The sequence below is a fragment of the Ornithodoros turicata genome, chromosome 3, assembly GCF_037126465.1.
Source record: "Ornithodoros turicata isolate Travis chromosome 3, ASM3712646v1, whole genome shotgun sequence".
Taxonomy (NCBI): Eukaryota; Metazoa; Arthropoda; class Arachnida; order Ixodida; family Argasidae; genus Ornithodoros; species Ornithodoros turicata.
In genome coordinates, this window is record NC_088203.1 from 84435591 (window position 1) to 84459491 (window position 23901).

A 23901-nucleotide genomic window follows, 5' to 3' on the forward strand; every position below is an offset into this window, starting at 1 on the left:
ATTTGCATCCTTAGAGCTTATTCTGCTTTACGGCTGTGCGCCAGAACAGATCCCGTACTGGGAAGAAGTGGAGGTGTCGAAAAGGCACCGTCAGGGCGTCCTGCCTGTAATGGCAGCACCCGGCTTTTCCTGGGACAGGATCTGAGAAGCTCTCAATCATAGTCGCACTGCCAACCCCTACGGTGGCGTATATGGCGTCCTCGGCTAGGCGGGCGGGAAACTAGGGAAGTAGAAAACCAGAAAACCCCAGAAACACTACAACAGACTACTACCAAAATCAGAACGTCGCTTAAAATGCCGGCAGCACGCGCCTAACCTACAACCGCACAACTCTTTATCCAACCGGCGGTGGGCCCCACGTTGGGCACCAGTTTGTGGGAATCCTACTGCCCTACTGCAGGCAAAACCCACTCACCAGGACCACTGCCGGTTTCCCGGCCAAAGAGTTGGCATACAAGAAATACAATGCGAACAGCAGTTTATTACATACCAAACAGAATGTCCCGTTCCGCACCGCCTAGCCTGCAAGCAGGAAAAAGCCCCTATCTCACACGCAGCATCCATTTTTAAGCAATTCGAGGGCGCTGGCTTCGCGCACACAAAGCAAGTCCAAACAACAACACGCCCCCTTACGGCGTCGGTGGCGAACGTACCGAGATAGCGATCAGCTATCACAAGATTTCCCCACAATATATATATATAAAAAATAAACTTTGGGATCCTACGCTCGACTGCCTTGCCGATGGTGACACACCAATCTACCTCCTCGAACGAGAGGAAGAATAGAAAGAAAGATAACAGCGATTCTACAAACGATATGAATATGGTTTCACACAAACACGTACTGATGCAATACTTGCGACACTTAAAAACAGCACGAGTACATAGTTGTGAAAGAGTACAGGGACCATAATATCAACGAAAACTCTATGTTATGTACAAATAGACAGAGGGGTGTAATCATATTTGCAGTTTAAACATCAATGAGCAGTGTGGGTTCACGTTTAAAAGTAACATGATCAGTTGTGGTGACCAGATATTTTAACGATGATGTCATGGGACCTTGACTGTATCGAAATAAATCACCTACTATTTCAATTATTTCAGACATTGGTCTCAACTTCCGCACAACGTATGTGAACAAGAAAGGCGAAGTGGTAGCCAAGCCCAAGTCCGTGGCCGTCAATTATCTCCGAGGATGGTTCATCGTCGACCTTCTGGCTGCGCTACCGTTCGACCTTCTCAACGCAGCTGGGCTCTACAGCAGGGTGAGGAGGATTCTAATCTCAAAGCACAAGAAAATGTCATTCTCGTCTCAGAGCACCGCTTGTCTGCTTGTCTTAGAGTGCTCCGCACGCGTTTGCGATCCGGCCTAATGTTCTCGCTGGTGCAGCTCCCCTGAGCATAAAGAGTATTTGGTTAAGGTGAGGCAAAATGAGACACAAAATTTGCAGTTGAACGTATTTTTTATTTGTACATGTATTTAGAAAACAAAAATAACGGTATCATTCCACCTATCATGCTTAGACATCTGGAGCTTCAGGTCTGTAAATATGGAAGTACCGGAACTAAGTTCAACACACACACACACACGCAAAATAATATGCGTCCTACTGTGCGACTCAAAAGTCTCAATCGCCCCATTTTGAACCAACCTTCGGGGCAGAATTGCGCCTTTTTGGCGAGTCATCGCCCTCAGGGCAGGAAGTTGCGTTTTCTCTCTCTCTCTCTCTCTCTCCCTCTCTCTCTTGTGAACGCATGCACCAATCATGACGATTCCCAAGTCAAATAGAGAGGACGCGCATAGAGTTGTGCTCCCAGTAGGGTATGAAGTTCATCAATAGCGCGTTTCTGGGATGGATGGTGTCAAGAAAAAAATGCCCGGATTGGGTTTCATTCAGCTCCACCTTACGTATATATTTGGATTTTGATCATATTCCACATAAGGATATGGGGGTATTGATCAGTTAAAGTACTCATTGAAATGATGATGGTGATGAGTTGATGTTTATTTGATCATAAGCTGTTGGCACGACATCAGGGCTCTTTCCTATGTAAAAGAAAAGCGTTTCCCAAGTACAAAAAATGCAATCCAAGTTGTATGAGAAAATCGAAAAGTTCCTGCTATACTGCACCTCTCCACTTACCAGTATATGACGCGCACTGCCTCCCCTCGCCTCCCCACCACGCCGAAAATACCTATTTTGGAAAACGATCGACAAACAAAGCGTACCGTGCCTTAGGAGAGATATACGGTGCATTACGGAGGCACCTTCGCTACCTTCGCTAAGGTCTTGCACTGGATGCTGCAGCAGGCACACGACACCTTGCTTCAAATTGTAGCAGTTGAAGATGTAGCTTCAAAATCGAAGATACACTGGACTCTGCAGCAGGCTAGGGGTTGCGCGAACCCCGACTTGTGGCCAGTTCTTCTAGCTGGGAAAAGAACTTGATGCATAGGAATGGTTCAAAGTGCACAGCAGTGCATCTTTGAAACACTTCTTTGAAATACTTCATAACGCTTTATTGTCTTTTTTATATTGCGCAACTTTAGGGTTTGAGACAAGAAATAAAGTACATGTTATTTGGAAACCCGATTAACTTGCAAATAGTACACGACTCTCAAACATGCTCCATCATCAACCAAAGAAATAGCTTACACCGCCTTCGTTCGCTCAAAACTTTAATACGCACTCAGCATTTGGGACCCTTTTCATGCTAACCACGTTAACCTCCTTGAGTCGTGCTAGAATCGTGCCCGTCCAGTATATCTTCTATTAAACTCACCCTCTAGCTTCCCTATCCCTGGTTGCGCAGGAAATCTTCTCGCGTCTTTTTCGTAAATGATTCCATACTCAGTCTTTAAGAAGTAGCCTCATGACTCATGCGCATCACATTTCACCCCGGCTTGATCAATTCGTTTAATCTTCAGCGGGTTCCTTTCAACACGACACAGTTCTCTCAATCATTCTTTCCGCGGACTATTATCGACTGGAATGACCTTCCTCAGTCTACATACACGATTTTAGCAAGTTTCGCAGTGAACTGGCCCTGTTACTCCCATTGTACTAATACGTATAGTCACTCACGTTTCACTGTCCATTATGGCATACATATCCCGTGATATAGTAGATGGGTAGAAATCCAGCGAACCGGTAGAGATGTAGGAAGGGAGTTGCCTCAGGACAGAAGCCGCAGATATTTCGAACAGAGACTGAAGAAGACGAAGAAGAAGAAGAGTCTCTGTTCGAAATATCGGCGGCTTCTGTCCTGAGGCAACTCCCTTCCTATATCCCGTGATATGTTTCCTTTGTATCGCATGTGTTAGCTTATGTAGTTATGTACTGCTTGCGACACGGTTGTCTGAAATCAGCACCCCGCGGTTTACCCTATCTCAAATCCCGAGGTGTTGCAAGATCATTTATTTCGAATAAGGTACACGTGCAGCATATGGTCCACCTTCAAATTCAATATTGTAACAACATTTTCGACGAAAATCAAGGAAATATTGGCTTGCGAACTGCTGACAGGAGATTTCAGACAACCGTGTCGCGAGCAGTACCTTATTGTGTATGCAGACATTCTTCACGTATTTAGTAACCGTGTTCCCCCTCACGTAATGCCCTTGCAGGTACTTGAGGTACTCACACAAACACATCAAATACTACAGATTGAACTTTTTGACACCGATGTGTCGAAATTGGTTGGCGATTTCTGCTGCTATTTTCGAAGATAAACCCGTATTGTTATCAAAGCATCTTGTTCTGCACGATAGGGACCAAGAGACACCGCGTTGTCAATACAGGAGCTTGCAACGCTCCTCGCGCGCTCGCACATGCAGCTTCAACCTCCACCATTTGTGAAACCACCGTCTCCACATTTTTCTTTTTCTTTTTTCATCCAAGTCTCCCAGTCGACTTCCATCCTACACAATACCACATTTTCTGCTTTATGTGCATGTGTCAGTAAATATTTTTGTCGCGTACTAAAGGTTATTTTTGTCGCGAATCCGCTTTAGAAACGTGCACGGTCTGGACCAAGAGAGCCCGTGTGGTCGAAGCAGGCGCTTGCCATGATCCTTGGGAGCTCGCTGAAGCAGCTCGCAGCTTCAAGTGTTCTATGGAGCACCCGGCTCCACCATTTGTGGAACTATCGTTTCCATATTTAATTTATTTATTATTTCTCTTTCTTTCATTTTTTTTTTGTTTTCGTCCAAGTAATCCAATCCATCTCACTCAAAATCATTTCTGAGAACCGATTCCATTTTCTTCCTGTTTGCGTTATGTCCATCTGTTAGTAAATATTTTGCGGTGCACTAACGGATATTTTTGCCACAAAACCGACCCAGAAGTTTGTACTTCTTAGCCAATTCCCTTTATTTGTTATATTGTATCTGCGAAGCTGCAATATATGGAACCCGTCGTTTTTCCTTTCGACTGCAGCTGTACAGCCCGTAAATGCAAACACGTGGGTAATCACAGCGCGTGCAGTACTATTCTTTCATATAGAGGGAAGCATAAATAGGTGATGATACAACATCGGAGTGCCCCGCTCATGCAACTTGCAAACATTGGTTCCCTCCTGATGCGCTGCCGATGAAGTCTTACATGTATTGACAACCACCCTCGAAATAGAACAATTTCTGACTGGGACTGCAACGAGCTTAATGTAGCTTTTCCTCGTGTGCATTAGGAAGTAGCCATCACCGTGTAGTCTGTTTGGCGAGCGAAAGTAATTCGATGTAGTGCATGATTCTCCCTTACGTGATTTAGGCATGAAAGCAAGGCTGCATTAGTAGGAGTCCCTGCGGTAGATTAGTATAGATGAGGCTTACTAGGGAGCTCACTAGGTCTCAGTCTTTGCGTCTCCGATGTTGTTACTGCGAGCACTTTGCGTACCTGAAATGCTGTTGCATTAGTTAGTGCCGAAGTTGCAGGTACACAAAAGATGATTTTCAAAATTTGTCGGACCCATCGTAACCTGTGCGTGCCTCAGTATCGGTATGCTTAGATTGTGTTTTGCACTTTATTTTTAGTTAGTTGTCTTTTTTTAAAATCAGATATGATAAAGGAAAGGTTAGCTCCAGGCGAAACGTTTGCGCGGCCAATTTTAGTTTTGGAGAGCAGCCGATTCTAGATCACGTCGGGCCCGACATCTCCATGTGTTTCTGTTTCTATCTAATCTAATTTATCTTCTCGCGGTATAGCTTGAAGAAATTACCGCAGCTACTGGTAGCTTTCAATTTGTCAGCACACGAAAGGCACGTACTAAATCATCATGTTTCGGAAGCTGTATGTGGGTTGTAGCCTGAGTAACGTATATTCTCAATCAGTTAATATGCTCCAAGAAACAAACATCGTTCAGCACGAAGAACGTCGAGAAACGATAAGGTGTTACTGTTAGTTACTGTTCAGTGTTGTTCCGAACCACAAGAAATTTGCCTATCGGAATGCCAATGTATGTAATTACGGAAGAAACATTGACAATAGTCCGAAATGGTCCAAGTTTGTTTCAAGCAGGTTACACGACATAAAGTCAGACAAACACAGACGAGACTTAGTAGGAATTGTATGATATTCTACGTATCACATGTACATAAATTTCCACAAATGGCACTGGGGCAGCGCCCAGCCTGCTGGCCGGCATCAGCTCCATCTCATCATCGTCTCTTTATGTGTGTGTGTGTGTGTGTTTCGGTTGTTTTTAAGTCCATTTCCTTATGGTAAACGAGAGAAAAGACGGGTGCAGTTGTAAACTCTGATCTATCTTCTCGGCTATGATGGCTTTTATAATTTCCTTTATCAACTGGAATTACCTTTGGAACCTGGAATTCCTTTGGAATAACGATCTGACTGCTTTTGCAACTCCCCATTATAGACACCATGTACGGACACCCCCACTGATTTCAACAGTAACGACAGCTACGTAACTAGCGCATTCGTTAAACCCGTTTGTGTTGACGATCTGCTGCAGGACAATCAAATGTACCTGCACCTCCTGAAGCTGACACGACTTCTCCGGTTAGCGCGGCTCCTTCAAAAGATGGACCGCTACTCCCAGTACAGCGTGGTTGTCCTCACTCTTCTCATGCTTGTGTTTACACTCTTGTCTCATTGGCTCGCCTGCATCTGGTTCGTCATCGCCGTCCAGGAGATGGAGCACTACCCGCAGAACAACATCAGTACGTACTATTTTATTTCCTCTCTCTCTCTCTCTCTTTCAGTAAGTTAGGAGACTATATACTTAAACGTTCAATTAGCTTGGCTGCTTGGTACATATACTGGTTGGCAATACACTACGAAATCGCACGGAGGAGTAGCGCTTCGATGGGAACGGGTACTCACAAAAAGATGGGTACTCACTCGCTTTCTGCGATCCTGGGTGTACTCACAAAAGTGAAATATGGGGTGAAACGAGAGGTTAACGACAGGACCGAGAGGTGATTCACCATATTTCTCACACCTGACAACAACAACAACAATAAATGAAGTAGAAGTGATGATGACATGGGATGTTTCCCCGTGGTAGCCGCAGGACCCTACTCCACTTCACACAGGTTAATATGAGATGAATTATGGTGAACGCGGCGAAGCAACGACAGGTCGCCCGACAACAAACTCAGTGACTCACATACAAAATCAATTCGGTAAAAACTAAATATTTTTAGACACAGTAAACTTCAAACTGCACACACATTTATGGTATTCGCGATGCTAACAAATGGATAATTGCTTCGTTTCGGACTTGATACACTTCACAATCCCATGCAGTGACTAACGCTTCGACTGCTATACTCACCGAGCGCTTATTCCCTGGACCAACTGGCTGACATCTCCTCTGTGTGAATAAACATATACCCCCCCCCCCCCCCTGGACCAAAAACAACTTTTCAATTATGAGGAATGTACTTCTGATGCAATTGCACTATAACATTTGTGCACAGAATCTGCAAAGCTGCTGTTTTGCTACAGGGGGTTCTAGCCCTTGTCCAACAGCTCCGCTTCTTTTTGGCGGACTCCCTGGCGTTTATTCCTACGTCGAGCTGCTACAAATTGATAAGTCTCCATATTGTTGTATAGTACAAACTCGTCACAGAGCTTCCGCGGGCGCTGCACGGTTGGCCAGGTGGCGCTAGCGTGATTGCTCTAAGAATGCGCTTTTGAAGCCCTGTCGGTGAAGACGGCAATGTTGCGCATAAGAACCCGATCGTGGCCAGGCACACATATTTTTGGTCATTTTTGGTCCTTTTATTTGGTAAAGTGCCTGATTGATTGATTGATTTATTGCTTTGTAAAAGAAAAAAATGGAGATGTTAGTCCCGAGTCACTCGGGACTGGCTACTCCAGGGCGCATTATTCAGAAAAGAAGAAAGGGAAAAGGAAGGGTAAATTGCCTTACAACAGCTCTATCAGTAGCCTAAACGTCAGCGCAGCTACGTAAAACGAAGAAAAATCTGTAATAAACAGTTGACACAAGGAAGCGTATATAGCATATAAAAAAGGAAAGAAAAGTGAGACAGACAATATATTTAAAATGATCAACATAGAGTTAGCATTAAAAGACTATGGCGCACCCTTTTAAAATGATTAAAATCAGCGAAGATGTCAAGCTGTGGACACACGATATCGTTGTACATCATCTGCATGCGACAAGTGGGCATCACATGGTTCAGTGCAGATGGATGAAGCAGTGACTGATGCAACCTGCTAGAACGCGAGGCACAGCGCAAACTTATCGTATGGAGCAAATCAGAGCATCTAGTCCGCTAGACCGCTCGCCTACCCAACGTAACCCCCCCCCCCCCCAGTCCTACCTTTCACCAATTTCAACAGAAACAGAATATCCGCGAGCGAAGTTTTGGCCTTTAAAGTAGGAATGCACAAACCAAATGATCCAGAGTGATCCCAGCGCCGCAGAAGCAGCTCTCTCGTCTCGGAGACGGACGAGTATTGCGCTGCTGAGAGGAGACCGTCGTTCCATTCTTCGCCGCTACGTGACACCACTGGCTCCCCGCCAATGGACAACCGACATTCTCCCCCCATCTATGCTGAGAAGAGTTGATCCCAACGCGCGCTTTCCGCATGCCACGAAACACCTCTCTTCAAGGTGCTGCATTAATTCATCGGATGCGACTCGATGCGGCTTTTACAGCTCAGTGGCGTTATCACTTGAGACAAGTTGACTTTCCCAGATGATGTCCCTGCGGTGCTCTAGAAGATCTAGAGCGCATTCTCCTTCATTACCTGCACTACCAACCTTACCGAACCGCACTCTCCGGGTCTCTTAATCAGCTGGACTCTCGCCACCGCCCCCCCCCCTCTCTCTCTCTCTCAAAATTGCTTGGTCCCTGGCCAAATCCAGCCCACCAACGCTCTGCCCTCAAAGCTCTTTTGACCTTTTTGGACTCCATAGGACTTCGATCGGTATTTTGAAGGGGCTCATTATTTCATTCCCCACATAACCACGAGCAATGGGGTAGACTATCGCCCCTGTCGATGAAACTCCCTATTCATCATATCAAAATAAAGTAGTTGTTGTTGTATAGCCGTCTCCCCACTCTGACCACTTTTACCACACACTTTGGCCACTCTCGCCTCCTTTTTTTTTTCTCGTATAGTAACGGTAAATTGCAGAGGCTAAGTCAAGAGTCAAAAGATGCTCAACATCCAAGCCTCACGAAGAACCCAAACAGTGATCTCCTATGGAGGTTGCGTGGACGTTAGTGTGGATTACATGTGGTATTTGTCCTAATTATTGATTCAGCCTCTAGTGCTAGTTGTATGCCAATGCCAGTTGTCCAATAGTAGCTATAACCCTGATGCTTTAAGAATCTACAAAAGCGTCCAGGACTAACACAGTGTCTGCACACAACGTAATTGTATTCCTAACTGGCCAAAATCCTGAAATCCCAAGTTTGGCAGCTTCTCCCTTTCAATCTTCTGAGAGCTTCTGATAAACCACATGACGAGGCTTCGCAATACCGGCAGTGCAACATGTTTTCAATTTAGCACGCTTACTTTGTTGATATGAACTTCTATCATTCCTATAGGTTGGCTGCATCAGCTATCGGTGAAACTTCAGTACGACGTCCTCCGTCCCTTGGACATGGCCGCGACCTACGTGACTGCATTGTACTTCACCACCAGCTCCCTGACCAGCGTCGGCTTCGGAAACGTCGCTGCCAATACGAACGCTGAAAAGGTTTTCTCCATACTCACCATGTTTATTGGAGGTTAGATCCCGCTCTTTCGGGTGTTTCTTTATTTTTAATGTCTTTAATAATCGGGCGTAGAATTACACGTAACTTTTTGTCAGACAGACAACAGAAAATTCATGTATGACGGTGAGTGAGGAAATTTGCCACTGAATTTGTGGGGTGGACACTGGACCTTCGAGCAGAAAGTGCTAGTGAGTAGAGAGTGGAAAGACCGCCGCTTGACGCATGGTGAAACCCAACTCACTGTCCAGTAAATATGCTTACACGAAGCTCTTTCCTTACTCAGGTAGAACGTGAAAATCCTGAGCCCTACAAAAAAAAAGAAAAGAAAGAAAACTGTCATACCAGAGAGAATATCGGACACCACGCGTGATCTAAAGGCAGGAAGGGAAGGGCGTAGCCCCGAAATCCTGAGCTCAGGGGGTCAATATGCTCAGCATCATCTTCGACGTCATGCTCATTATAGTTAAGCAGTTTATCCAACGTTACGCAGCGGTTGTCGAACGTTCTACGGGACAATCATCTGTCACCGATGTAGGAGAGATGCAGTTTGCCGTGGGAGAGACGGAGGCTCACGGAACGGTAACTCAGGGTCAATACTGTATAACACCGAAGCCCGTGCAACTTGTGTTCGCCAGGAGCCGTTGCGCACTTGCTGTCTGAATGCCGTACTTATTATTCATTCAGGTTCTCCTCCACTGCCCATCATTTAGGTCCTGTGCTCATACATGTGCCGTGTTGTGCCGTGTGTGCTCGGTGTCATCCGTTAAGAAGGGACAAATGTTAGACCATTGGCTGGATAAAACAATTATTCTCACATCTGTTTGTATTCCCAAACAAAATTTATGGCAAATTCCCACTCGTCGGTCTAGAGCGAGCGGCTGAACGCACTACACCGCGATAAACTCCGGCGTGGAGGGACCGGATCCGAGTCCACCAGCAAAACAATAGACCTCTCCCTGTTTGTAAACATAAGACGTCATAGTGTTCGACAGCGCCACGAGTTTGGTAGAGTTGAACTACGCTCCAAGCTAGGGGCGAACAAGGTCGCTCCAGAAAGTCACGGTCTTGAGGGGATTACGATGGTCTCTGAAAGGGACGCGACCTTCGGTCCTACTTTTCTTTCAATAGGAGACAGCGAACAAGTGCCCATTCGTGGAACCCAGCCCTCCCCTTCCGATTTGTTTCGGTTTCAGTCTGTCTACCAACGTCAGTCTGACTACCAGGTAGAGGTCTATTGCGCCCAGAGCCTGGTTGCCCAAGGTCGTTGCGCACACCTGGCAAGCTCGGCAATTCGGTCCAACGCTCGCTGTTGCTGCGTCTTCAAAGTTGCGAATGTGACAGCAGTGCTCTGTTGGAGTTCCGGCGGAAAGATCGAGCGCTTCGTGGTGGGGCGAGTTGATCTGAAATGACTTATGCCATAAGCTAATCTGCTCCGAATCGACCAGTTGAAGTCGCTATACACCGTTTTTCAGCCAGCCACACACCCAGCGCTTTCGCGCCCAGCACACTCCAGAAGGATGAAGGCGATGCCAGGGAGGAAGCACACGACACGTGAGCTTTCTTTCTCTCTGGCATTGGCAGTAAATAGTTTTCAACGTGCTCCCCCGGCTAGACGGCGCTGCGTTTTCAATATGGCGGCGTCCACGGGAAAACGGTGTATAAGGAACACACGATGGCGTAGTACGACAAAGGGGGTCACAGCTCTTGTTCTCCTTTCTACACATAGCCTTGATGCATGCCGTGGTGTTCGGCAACGTGACGGCCATCATCCAGCGCATGTACGCACGTCGGTCTCTCTACCAGACCAAGCTGCGGGATCTGAAGGACTTCTTGCGGCTCCATCAGCTCCCCAAGCAGCTCAGGCAGCGGATGATGGACTTTTTCCAGACCACCTGGTCTCTCAACAACGGCATTGATCCGAACGAGGTATGCACCACTTTGCTTGTAGGAGAGCGCACCATGTATGTGCGGAATTAGATACATACCGGTCACACAAATATCAAGGTAGCAAAGGTCCAATCACCTCAGGCCCCGTTTTCGCAGAAATTGCATGTAACTATGGAATGCTACTCCTGTATAGTGCACGTGCCCGTCAGCTGCAGGTTTCTGATAGCGTGTCTTAAGAAAAACAAAAACAAAAAAAAACGTACGTTTTTTCAGGTTATTTTTATCGAAGTCCGCAGAACAGTACACGTGCTTTTCTGCCGGGTTCAATAAATGGTGATCGTCAGATTGCATTGGTGACGTTTTCAAACACACGCACAGGCACACTGCTGCAATAGCAGGCAGTGGCCCAGACAAATCAATGTCTCATGTCTCTTATTGTAAGAGAGGTATTCAGCGTCTTGTTAAGGAGCAAACCGTGTGCTTTTTTCCTAAGTATACAGGCTTGATCGTTCAAACAATGTTTAGTGGGCCTGCATGGGCTGTATAATGATTTTTTCTTTTTTCTGTCGGCACGTGGAACTGAGTTTTACTCGTAATACGTGACAAAACGCAGATTCCAGAGGAAAATGTGAGCAATGCAGGTAGCATTCTATGCTTCCAATTATTTATTTCGGACGTATTTTCAACGAATGTAATACACCTTCCAGAAGTGTTTGCTTTATTTCTCATCTCATACCTTAAGCATCGCAAACATAATCAAAATCCTGAACTGGTGAATGGCACCAGTTCTTATTCGAGTACAAGGCTCTACGCCTCTATGGACAGTGTCGCCCTTGATATTTTCGGTCATTCGTACGCGATGCCTTTTCTACGCAGGTGCTACGAGAGTTTCCTGACGAATTGCTGGGCGACGTTTCGATGCACCTGCACAAAGAGATTCTCTCTCTGCCCATCTTTGAACCCGCCCCTCAGGGTTGCCTCAAGCTCCTTTCTCGCCACGTGCGCTCGAACTTCTGCGCACCGGGCGAGTACTTGGTGCACAAGGGTGACGCTCTCTCGTACATCCACCTCGTCTGCAACGGCTCCATGGAAGTCCTGCAAGACAGCATGGTGGTCGCCATCCTCGGTGAGAGATTACTTGTGGGAGTATATACACGTATATAATTCGGGACTTACGTAACTGAAAGTGACAGCAGGTCTTAATCCGTGGTATCTTAAACGCACTCTGTGCGCACTGATGTAGACTAGCGCTTAATCGTGATCACTGCAGCCCTGTTTGCCAGACCGTCTGCCGTTGACGTTGGCAATCCAAGGTTTCATCCGCCTCCACCTGACGGGAGCAGATGATGTTACCCACAGAAGTGGTCAATTAAAAGAATGTATCACAACCGGACAGTATTTAACTAGATGAGGCACGTTTTAAATAAAATTGCCGTACATACACAAGGACAAAGTAGAAGAGTTAATTTCTTCCTCTGACCACTTCCGCGGTTCGTCGTCGTCCGTCCCGTTTCCCTCAAACTCAACGATATACTATATTCGATACGTTGGAAACACGGGATGACAAATTCCGTGGCGAGAGTGTGCCTGTCGTCAGCGATCGGCACGGTAAGCTGACGGTAATGACGATAAGCTGGGGGCAAAACGAAACTACTGCTCCTGCACCAGCTCTCTCTCTCTCTCTCTCCCTCTCCCTTGCCCGCTCTCTAGATAGTGTAATCCCGTTCGCAACAGGAGGACAGATTCCTGCGTCGCTGAACTCGTGTACTGAGAGCCAGAGTAGGGAGTGCTGGTAGATGATAACCACTAAGTACTCGGTACGATAAAAAAATAAAAAAGAAAGAAAGAGCAGAATCGAATATGAACAACGTGATATCAGCCCCTTCAAATTAACGAGGCGACTGGCTTCTCGCGTTTTTCGGAAGCGTTATGGTAAATGTACCTCACCATCTACTAAAACTCGGTATTGCACGAGAAGATTACTCTGGGGCCGCTTAATCATTACTGCATGCAATATCGAAGTACTGCTGCTGCGCAAAGAGGATATAAAACAACTAATTGAGGATTATGTGATTTGCAGGAAAAGGCGACCTGGTGGGTAGCGACATCTCGCTGAGCAACACCGACGTGGTGATGAAGTCTAGCAGCGACGTCAAGGCCTTGACGTACTGCGACCTCAAGTGCCTTTTCATTCCGGGTCTGGTAGAAGTGCTCAAGTTGTATCCAGAGTTTGCCGAAAGCTTCTGCCACGACATCGTCCACGATCTTACATATAACCTCCGTGAGGGATACGAAAACGAAGTAGGTCTTTCCTTGTACAGTGTGATAGACTATTGTCCACATTCTGAATCGTTAGTATCAACATCGAGATTTATCGGCTCTCAGGACCTCTCGCGGAAGAGGGGGAAGGGAGTCAACAGCCTCACCAACCGGTGGGTTTCCGACCTGTAGTCTATCTGAATGCGGTTGTACACTGCGTGGCCTTAGCAAATGTGACTTTTTTTAAATCGTGGACCTGATAAGGTTATACCGTTTATGATTTCTGTAAACAATTTTCCTGAACCATGCCATCATAGACACCATACTCTTCGACGGTGCACATTAAATTCCTTCCCTACGCAAGACGAAGGTAGGAAGAGTCGAGGACGTTCTCGGTATCACCGGAGCGATGCGCGGTCCGCTCTAGCGGTTTCGGCTAATCAGAAGTTTACAACTGTTCGACATGTATTATTGCCCCTATCGTGACATTTCCGGTTGAGGTGCGGGGGATCGCGCTGGAACCTGAACCTTGCGAGCACGAAAGAGTAAAACATTCTCGGCCTATCCCTAGAGCACTGCTGACTGTAAAGCTGCGAAGTCAATACCCTCATTCCAACGTCGGCATACCTCTTGCCGCAAATGCCAAACAATGCCAGCAATTAACGGGTTCCGGCAGGCTCTTTCCAATGATGCATCAGTGCTCTGCGAATACGCTACGGCAGTCTGTATCTGCGCAGGGGAAAGGGTAATGTTACGGGACACCACGTGACGGTTTGTACTGTCCACTCACAAGGCAGCAGTGAGGGAGTATTCATTGACACAGAAGGAACCACATGCGCCGCATCTTGAAACATTACCCCCTTATTTGGGAGAGGGACCAATTATGTCGCTCCACGGGCAATAGGGAAGCAGCACAGACAGCCGACCTACTTGCATTACGCATTATATTCACGAAACAAAGAGTAATGCTGTGCGAGCGTCTTAGGTCATTGGTACGTGGCCAATGGGCGCAGATGACTTCCAGACTCCAATATGCACTTGTGCTAATTTTACGTGGCTATACAGATGCTTCATTGGTAGCAACTTTTCTTTGCAGGCTGAAGAAAATAATGGAATGTGTTCCCTTACGTTGCCTTCCATATCGGAAGACGACGAAGAAACAGGGAGCGACGAGACTGCACCAGGCTCACCCGTGTCCAATACGCAAGACAATGCAAAATCCCGGTGAGTGACAGCTCCAACTACCAGGGGAAAATAACTGCGACTGCTCCTATTAGCATGTGATACAATACATGCGCCAGAGCGTACCATCGAGGTTAACCCTAGAAGATAAGAAAACAAACACAAACGAGAAGGTAGTTTGAGCTGAGCTTCTTGCTATAGAAACTCTTTTTCTCGGTTCTCTACATGGGCAACTACATTATGGATTTCAAGAAAGTACCAAATCCTATAGTACATAGTTGAACATTCCTAACTGGACACTTTAACTTATAAATTATCACGTTCGGTAAAGTGGATTTGACAGCGAAGCAATAAGACGCTCGCAAACATGCAAGGCAGACTACCAGCTTTTTTTTACCAGCTCCGGTGGCGCAGCGGTAACGCGTGCGCTTGGAGACTGGGAGGTCCGCGGTTCGAATCCGCGGGCCGGCTGTGCCGTCTGGGGTTTTTCCTGGGTTTCCCTCAGATGTGTAATAGGCGTATGCCGGCACAGTTCCCCTGAAGTCGGCCCATGGACGCAGCTATCCTCCCCCCGAGCGGATTCCGCTCGGTCTTCCACTTCACGCTTTCCTCTCCTCCTCTCCACCACCTTTCCCTTCCCGAGAAACATGCCGCCTAAACAGGCAGGCAGACCTCTCGGGTTCCTCCCAACGACACTCCTCCTCCTCCTCCTCCTCCAGACTACGCAGTTCGGCCAATTGTCCTGGTCAATTTCCCTTAGTGGCTCACGGCCATCATTTGCTTGGACGAAGAAGGAGTTTCACACAGACTTGCATACCTCATGCCTTTATCGTCGTGATCGACCTTCTCAGCGTAGTTGATCTGGCACTGCTATGTCCTGGTGTCCTGTAAAGCCGAAGTTAAAGTCAAACACGAAGTTCTGGAAAAGGAACTTTGGGAAAATCCGAGAAGTAGTGGACGTGTGTATCCCGTGCCGTCCTTGTTAAAATCTTTTGACTTGAGACTGAGTAAGACCACAGCTAACCTGAAGTGGAGGCAGCTTCACTGAATTGCCAAATTACCAGAAACGTGAGCGCCCACTGAGTACCTCTCTTTCCTAAGTACCTCTCTTCTTGCCCTTCAGAGACGACATGTGGGAGAGTTGCAAACCCCCCTTATTGCAACCATCACGAGTCACAGCGGATCCCACCTTCCTTAGACGGCCTTCCATCGCTTCCCCCTTCCGGAGTCCCACATCGCTTGCAATGGAAAAATTGAGGCCAGTCGCTACATTACCCCAACTTGGTAAATGATTCACGAAATCATTAAGCATGAAACGTTGTTATGTTTGCATGACACGTAAATTGTGCATATACGGAAACCAACAACCAACGAGGTGCGCCATTAACCGAGATGAGACGCTTTCTGAGTGCCTTAAAGGGGCTCGGAAATGGCATTTAGGATTGCACGAAACCCTGTTTTACTAAGATATCCGCCAGGAGCTACGATACAAACCATTTTGGCTGAACGGTGTCTGATCACTGCGCAATTCAATTCAAATTCAATTTACGAAAACGCCTTCAAAAACCAGCAATGCGCTGGCGGCGAGTGTTTGGAGACGCAGCCTGGACCTGCTGCCGTGGCGTTGGGGCTCGTCTGCCACAAAAACCTTATTGGCTAAGGACGGGGTACGACGCTGGCCAAATACTCTGTGGCCGCGTGCGGGTTGATGTCAGGCTGCGAGCCATCCTCATTGGGGCTTCTAGTCACGTTATGGAGTTACATTAACTTCACTCATTCCTTTACGGTTTCTCGGAAGTGTAGGGGATTCTAGAGCGGGTGCAGAACAAAGACCATTCTCAGGCGCTACAGATCAGCTCTGATCATTGTTCTTTTGCAGAAATTTCGTCGCACAAATCGCCGCACTCCAAGAGCTTGGCAGTCTGATGGATAGACTGAAATACAATGAATAGGCCCAAAAATATACTATTATTGGTCCGTGATCTCATGACACGTAGTTTCGAAGCGACTTGTGCGATCCCAAGCGCTGTTCTCCTCAGTCTTTAGTTACACTGTGTCTGTACACTATTCGACTACATATATGCATGGGAGGAGGATATATTTATTAAGAAAAAAGAAAGGAAAGGTACATATGCATGGCTGTAAGACGCTCCCCTTGGCAATGCATATTTTTTCAACGTCTTTCTTTTTTTTTCTGCCCTCCCCACCACTCCACTCCTCCACCTCCATTTTCCTTTACCTCCTCTCGCCCTACAGGAAAACCTTTAGAGATGTTTGAAGTGCGTGATGAAGTGGAACTTCTGCGCACGAGCGTCGACCGCATGGACACCCAACTCAAGGGCGTCTCACAGGACGTGTCCGGTTTAACGCACGACGTTCGAACTGCGCTTCGGCTCTTGCATCAACTTTGTAGTCCCAGTCGAACATCTTCCCCGACCTTGTTGAACCCAGGACCTCTTCCGACGGCATCGCAAGCCTGCCAAACCGACTGGTCTCTCCTAGAGGACATGTTGGCCAAAATGGCTGACTCGGGGTCTCCGCCTCCAAACTCTGGCTATTCCTCGGGGTCGTCCAATGAAGAACGTGTGAGGTTCGTCATCGGACAGCCTTCACCCAGCGCCCTCCGCGGAGGCCCGGCGTACGCCGCGAGTGAAGTGGCGTCCTCAGAAGACAGTGGTCTTCTCACGGTCTCCAGAGATCTCAACTCCCCGTACGCCTTGTCGAACAGGTCGTGGCACGTCTCTACCGAGTTTCCGCTCTCGAACGACGTCACCGCGTCGTCGTCGCCGAGTAGACCTCTGGACATCGCCAAGTCACCCGAACATGTGGTAGACATTGACGAATCACTGCGTAGGAGATTGTCAACGGAACTTTAGGTGGTGCTTCTTGGTGATTTGGACTGCAGCGGAAGTTCGTTCCTGGGGAACCGCGGGGTAAAGAGCCATAGGGTTTCTCCTCTAGTCCTTTCCTAGTAGTCACTCACAGTCACTGCGACAACTGGGCGAAGAGGAGCACAGTGCGAGCGCGCGGGAACGTCGAGAGCGCGATTCTGCTCAAAAACGAAGGACAGAGACCCAGTCAGAGTGCAAAGTTCCCGCAGCTGACATCCATACCACAGACATCCTCCGTTTGATATACTGTTTCCTTGGTGTCTTCTCCAGGCACGCTGCGTGAACGATACCTACGCTGTCATTAATGGACCACAATTTCTTCATTTCGGCACAACAGCTACAGTATTACAATCTGCAAATACGAGCCGAAGGGGAAAAAAATCACGGAGAAGGTAATATTCAGCCAAGAAGATCTGTATCGCAGGGGCCTTCATTTGCTTACGTTGTCAAGCATGCAAGAACTTGACTCACCCTTTTAGAGTGTTATATGTGAAAACATTTTGACCTTTCCACCATTAAGTCATTCCGTCGGAGAGAGAGGTTGCGATGCGGGTTCTCGTGAGATATGTAGGTAGATCACGATTTCACTGTAATTTTCTTCATCGGCGTTCTGTGTCTGCCTTGACGCAAGTGGTTATTTCCTATGCTTTTTCCGAAACGCTGTGCCCTCGCTGCTGGCATACGCCTTGGACGACCAGGAACGCTGTGTGCACTTCATTGACTATGACATCGGAAAGATTATTGCTTACCACTGCAGTTCTACGCATTGTTTATTTTGCTTTCCTTGTCATTTTTTTTTTTCATCAAAATTATTGCATAAACGGGCAATTGTTTTTTGTTACGATTTATATATGTTGGTGCTTATACTGCTAAATTTTTAGTGTCCTTTTAGCTAATTCGTTGCCCCACCGCTGATATTAAATTTCGTTGACTTTTGTTAACCGCTGGTGCAACCCCGTTTAGCAACATTGCAACAGGTTCAGAAAGCGCAACGCCGAAACTGGATGCCATGGGAATGCTTTATCTCTTGAGCTGTCTTGATGAGCATTACTGCACCGACCAGGCCAAATGAGGTCTTAGGTAAAACGCTAATTCAATACCTCCAGTTTTTCATCATCCGTATCATTACTTAGCATTGCAAATCACAGTGGAAAGTCAGAAAGTCATTTTGTACGTCACAAGACAAGGAAACTGGCTTTATGATTTGTTCAATACTAGGTAAGGATACCATTTATGAAATTTTTTCCCACTGTTGTTGCTCGTATTAGGTTATCCTCTGTATCCTTTCCACTATCTTGTTTTCTTCTTTTTTTTCGACAACCAGGTAAAGAGGTCAGTCAGAAGTATACGAGTACCAAACTACAAGTTCCTCCAGATGTAATTTGTCTGCAAATTCATTTTCCAGACTGACTGGTATTCACTTTACCAACGTAGAAACTGCACTGGTAAGAAAAGTCAGCTGATTCTGCAGAAGTGCATTACCAGAAAGCGTGTGAAAAAAAAAGAATCCAACGGACGCGTGAACATGCTGAGCTGTATAGGCAAAGCAATATTCCTCTGCTGCTTTGTAGAACACGTACTGTGTTCAACATTACTTCAACCAATGTCGCCAGTATCTGAACAGCGATGAACCATTGGATCATGCGTGGTTCACTTAAAGAATAAGCTCGTTATACCGCATCATGTGGGTACACTGAGTTTTGTATGTTTGATATGAGTACTGCAACAGCGTTGAGGGTCATTACAGAGCAATACTGCAGCTGTTTGTCTGGGATTTTTCGAAGCAGGAACTCCTAATATGCAATAGGTTGCGTTCACATTACGGTGGACAGCGCGCGTCTGTTGTTGGGGCTGCAGTTTTAGCATGGCTGGCTCAGTAATCAGAGAAGCTCTCAGGTGGAGGTCTCCAACTGCATGGTTGTCTAGGTAGCTGAAGTATTCGCATACTGTACTCTCTTACAAATGAACTTGACCGCATCGCACGCTCCTAACGAACTAACCATCATCCCGAATGGCATCGTTCTCGTTCCTGATTTGTTGAAAACGGGTGGCGTACGCTTTTTTTTGTGTGTGTGTGTGGCAATTATGAACTGCATAATTGTCACAAAAAAGGTGTACGCCTCCCATTTTCAACAAATCAGGGCAGAGAGCGATGTCATTCGAAATGATGGTTGAGCAACAGCTGAAGTAACGGCCGTTCCACTAACGGCCTTAAGTTTGCCGTCGGCATACGGTATTACACTGGCAGCATTTCAACGGCCGTTAAAACCAAAAACTAGCGCCGCCAAGCGTGCAATGTGTCAACTTCTAAAAGGGCATTGAGTCCAATGCTGCTTGGCAGGTTGACACGATGCACGCTTGCTGGCGCTACGCGCGTTTTTAGAGGTAGTTGGTTACAACAGTCGTTGAAGGCTGCCCGTGCAACAGGGGTATAACAGGGGTACTAAGAATGTGAGACTATCTGGAAGAGTCGGGTGCAAAAACACCTGCTCTACTTTCTTTCGGTACTTTCATTTTAGTGATTGGTTGGAGCAACGTAGCTCTACCCAGAGGTGCTTCAGTAGGAGCGATCCCGACAGGTAACACGTAATCGGTGGCCTTGATGACTAGGAATATTTATTAGTACTTCTATTTTTATTTCATTGCACGTGGCTATTTCGCTTGCATGTGTACGAACTAGAAATGCGCCAACGCTCCGGACCACAGGACTGGAAGCGAAAAAATAAGTACCTCACAAAAAAACGTTATGTGACAATAGATGCACACTTCCTTTCTTTGTCTGCCAAGTTGAATACTATTGAGTACTCCACTCAAACAGTTTGCGCGCATTCGTAGGTCAAAATGTCCAGTCGATGTGTCATAAAAACGTTCAATTCTCTTTGGACAATATCGTGTGACATCCTGAAATAAGGCTCTCTGAAGTCCTGAGCCATACACACAGCATATAATAGAATATGGACAGTGTTTTATTTCGACAAACGCTCCCGCTTCCCATTATACTTAAAGGGGATGCGACACATCACTCCTAGCTATATGCCGGATAAGTGCGAAAGGAAATTATTCGAATCGATAGGAACCTGAATTCGAAGTCTCGCAGCGCAGGGGGTAGGAGACCCGTAGTTAATCGGCACAGCGAATACCGAAACTCATCGGGCTGTAACGTCACTGGAAACGTCTGCTGAGACGCAGCGCGGGAGACGTCACGTGCGTACGTCTACCAAGGGGAATTGCCCTAGACTTTCGCTGGTCTGACGTCATAGCTTAACGTGGCGTGCGTTCGGGCTCCGTAACGAGCTCCGTGCGTTCGAGGGTTTTGTATCTGGCCAAGTACGACACTCACTATACAATGTGTGCACGTCGTAACGAACTACATAGATGAATGTGTCACATCCCCTTTATCTGCCCAAGCGACTAGGCCTATAGACTGATTTCGGAAGCGCTTTTGAATACTTGTTAAGCTCAATGACAACACGTGGTTCGGTCATCACGTTCGCGTTTTTGATAACGTGAGTGATTTTGCAAGACACTGTGGCTTATGTTTCCCAATATGGATTTCTCCGTGAGTGCGTGCAATCCATCAAAACATGTACCGGTCATTTCTGAAACGCTGAACAGTGTGAAAACGGGACTACCACAAGATGATAGACACGCAAACACAGACAGGCAAAGTTGTTTTGGAAATGGTATAGGTCGTGTCCTCTTTTGCTTAGGTATGCGTAAGTACCACCAACCTAGGTTTTTTTGTTCTTCCTTTTTTCAAATATAGAAAACAGACACTCCCAATTGCAATGATCGACCAAGAGAGTTCTGGAAGAATGTGCAGATCTTACGTTACCAATAGATAGTAGGGAGTATGAGTGAATCGTTTTCACTCAAACGCTTCGCGGAACGGTTCTGCTGCCGCCCAACCAAAGGATTCCATTCAGAGTCACTCCCTCTTCTCATTGGTCCTTCGCGATACCCTTCGTGAACCGTTTCAGTGAAACTGGTTCAATAAAACTAGCTGGTACGTTATCCATTTTTACTGTCCTGGCTCACATCGAGTACTTTTCTCGCAGGATCGACAACACAGGGCATCACAAGAGACCCGCTCAGTCAGGTTCGCGCACAAAGTTCTTCCTGTCTTTTTGTATAGACGCAATGTGTGCCAGTTTCAATTACAGTAAATTACGTAATTTTAAACAAAAGTCAATAATACTCTCTGCAGGGCATCTTGAATGGAACCTTCCTACTATGAAATCTATATAGCCGTACATACCATGATCGCGGTTGAAACGGTGTCATAGATCGACGCATTAAAGGAACGGGAAAAAAACGAAAGGTAGTATCGATCCCTCCACTCTACCAACTCCTCTTCAAAACATCATTTAGTGTTGGACTTAAGTTGGAGACCCCGCACTGGAGCTTGGGCGACTCGAATGAACGACAATCGATCGGTGTACTGCGCTCTCAGGATTCCTCCGTACACTTTCTCACCGCTATGATAACCACTTTCGCTTTCCTCCACCAGATTGGCTCGTACAGGAAGTGAACTCTGTTTTTCATCTTATAGTATGACATTGGTGAGACAGGTCACTCATAGGAGTACTCATACAGGTGTTGGCTCTTACAATGGGGCGTGATGGCCGTTGTACAGTATGCACAATAAAGAACATTTCCTGAAGCGGCTTCCCTCTTTTTTTTTCTGTGACGTGTGGACAAGAACAAGAGAGACAAAGGTGGGGATTTGCAGGAGGCATATTTGGCAGTCTGAGCATTCAACTGTGAGGTCTGCACTACACCGTGTGTATGTTTCTGTCTTAAATTTCTTAGACTGTTTCTTTTCTCTTTTAATTTTTCCCAGACATTTTGTCGGAGAGTCGTGCGACGCTTCTCCGAGTGCAACGTGCAACGGACCTGTAAATGTGGTATACCTATGAGAATATGCATGACCACGAGAGTTATTAGGTGCGAACGAGTGACATACTTGGTTTTCCGCCACTGCTATACACGCACGTCTCAAAAGTAGGGGTCGTGCTTCAGAGCTCAAACACCTTACACGCAGGTATCAAGGCCGGTGTCCCGATTAGAACCGGATTCACGTTCACCTTGTCCACTCAGCCACGGAGGCAGGCTAATTCGAGTACTCCCCAAGAAGCACAACATATTGGCCCAATACTGAACCAACATTGGCAATGTCGGGCCAATATTTGTCCAAGATTGGACCGCTGTTGGGACGGTATTACCAACATTGGTCCAATAATGGACCAACACGTTGTGCTGGCAGTATATTTGGACCAATATTGGACTAATGTTCGCAATACCGGCACAATAACTGTCCAATCTTGAACCAATATTAGACCGACATTGCCAGTATTGGTCCCATAAAGAGCCAACATGTTGTGCTGCTTGCGCGGTTCCGTAAAAAAACTCTTGCGCATGCGACCTCTTTGGCTGTTGAGCATGACCATTATTTGACGTTTGCGCACTGTCCCCAGTCTGAGCCCGTATAAGACAGCTTGCTGTTTCGCCATCATCCGATGAATTACCGCATCATTTTCCCGTGGTGCATCGTTAGATTGTATAATCGACATGTGTGACGGCGAGTTGCTCCAACACTTGCTGTCTAACTATGTACGTATGCCAGCCTGTGCTAAACGTGCGAAGCGATTCCAGCAAAACAGTTTCGGTTACGTTGCCACGCCATTGTTAACATGGCCGGCACGCGGTTCCAGTTTCGCAGTTGGCAGACAGTCGTTTTATTTGCATATCTTATAACAAACGACTCATGCAGAACGACATTGAGAGGCCATTGCTATTACGTGTGAAATGTGACATCATATTTTCAAGAAACGCTACAATTTAGGGTGAGGCAGTAAAATGAATTCCGCGTAATATTAGCATGTCGTTGGGAACAAAGTCGTTCGAATGGCGTACATACAGGAACCAATTACATCCAACTAGTTACCGGCTCTCTGCATGGCTAACCTTACCAGTTTTCCTTTTTTCTTAGTAAACATATCCCACCCACCACACCACCCCCAATTACAGTACACGGCAACTCATTTTCCGCTCTTTGGATACAGAAGGTACTGTAAACGCTCTTGCGCCTGCAGTAAGTGAACCACAAAAATATTCGAGGAGGAGTTCTACGGAAAGCTTACATAGATTTTACCGTCACCTTCGTGTTCCCTCTCGCAAACGTACTACCAAACGTACAATTTCGGTGTGTGTGTGTGTGGGGGGGGGGGGGGGTTGTATACCCGAAACCTGTCCTTTGGTACTCCAGTGCACGCCTGATTCTTTTGTTGTTCTTCTGTGTGGTACACCGTGATTCACAAAAACTCACCCCTATACTCTCTATAGTTGTTCAACAGTTCCGCACAGAGGAACATGTTGGGCGTGCACGTAACGACTCCAATCCCATGGTGATTTGTCCACTCTAACATCGGTTGAATTACATACAGTGGCTTTCCCATTCCC

At 46.7% G+C, this 23901-nt stretch overlaps 1 protein-coding gene across 6 annotated transcripts in view; it reads left to right on the forward strand.

The window, feature by feature from the left end:
* LOC135388716 (potassium voltage-gated channel subfamily H member 8-like) overlaps positions 1 to 22102 on the forward strand; it is a 487577-nt gene extending 465475 nt beyond the window's left edge. For 5 of the 6 annotated variants that reach the window (XM_064618453.1, XM_064618454.1, XM_064618455.1 and 2 more), the window contains 9 exons: positions 1108 to 1268; positions 5974 to 6181; positions 9050 to 9232; positions 10947 to 11146; positions 11984 to 12233; positions 13188 to 13408; positions 14463 to 14590; positions 15672 to 15832; positions 16805 to 22102. In XM_064618453.1, coding sequence (XP_064474523.1) covers positions 1108 to 1268; positions 5974 to 6181; positions 9050 to 9232; positions 10947 to 11146; positions 11984 to 12233; positions 13188 to 13408; positions 14463 to 14590; positions 15672 to 15832; positions 16805 to 17424 — 2132 coding nt within the window. In that variant the 3' untranslated portion in view covers positions 17425 to 22102. The remainder of the gene's footprint in view (positions 1 to 1107; positions 1269 to 5973; positions 6182 to 9049; positions 9233 to 10946; positions 11147 to 11983; positions 12234 to 13187; positions 13409 to 14462; positions 14591 to 15671; positions 15833 to 16804) is intronic. The other variant, XM_064618458.1, reaches the window with a different exon arrangement.
* The last annotated feature ends 1799 nt before the right edge of the window (positions 22103 to 23901 follow it).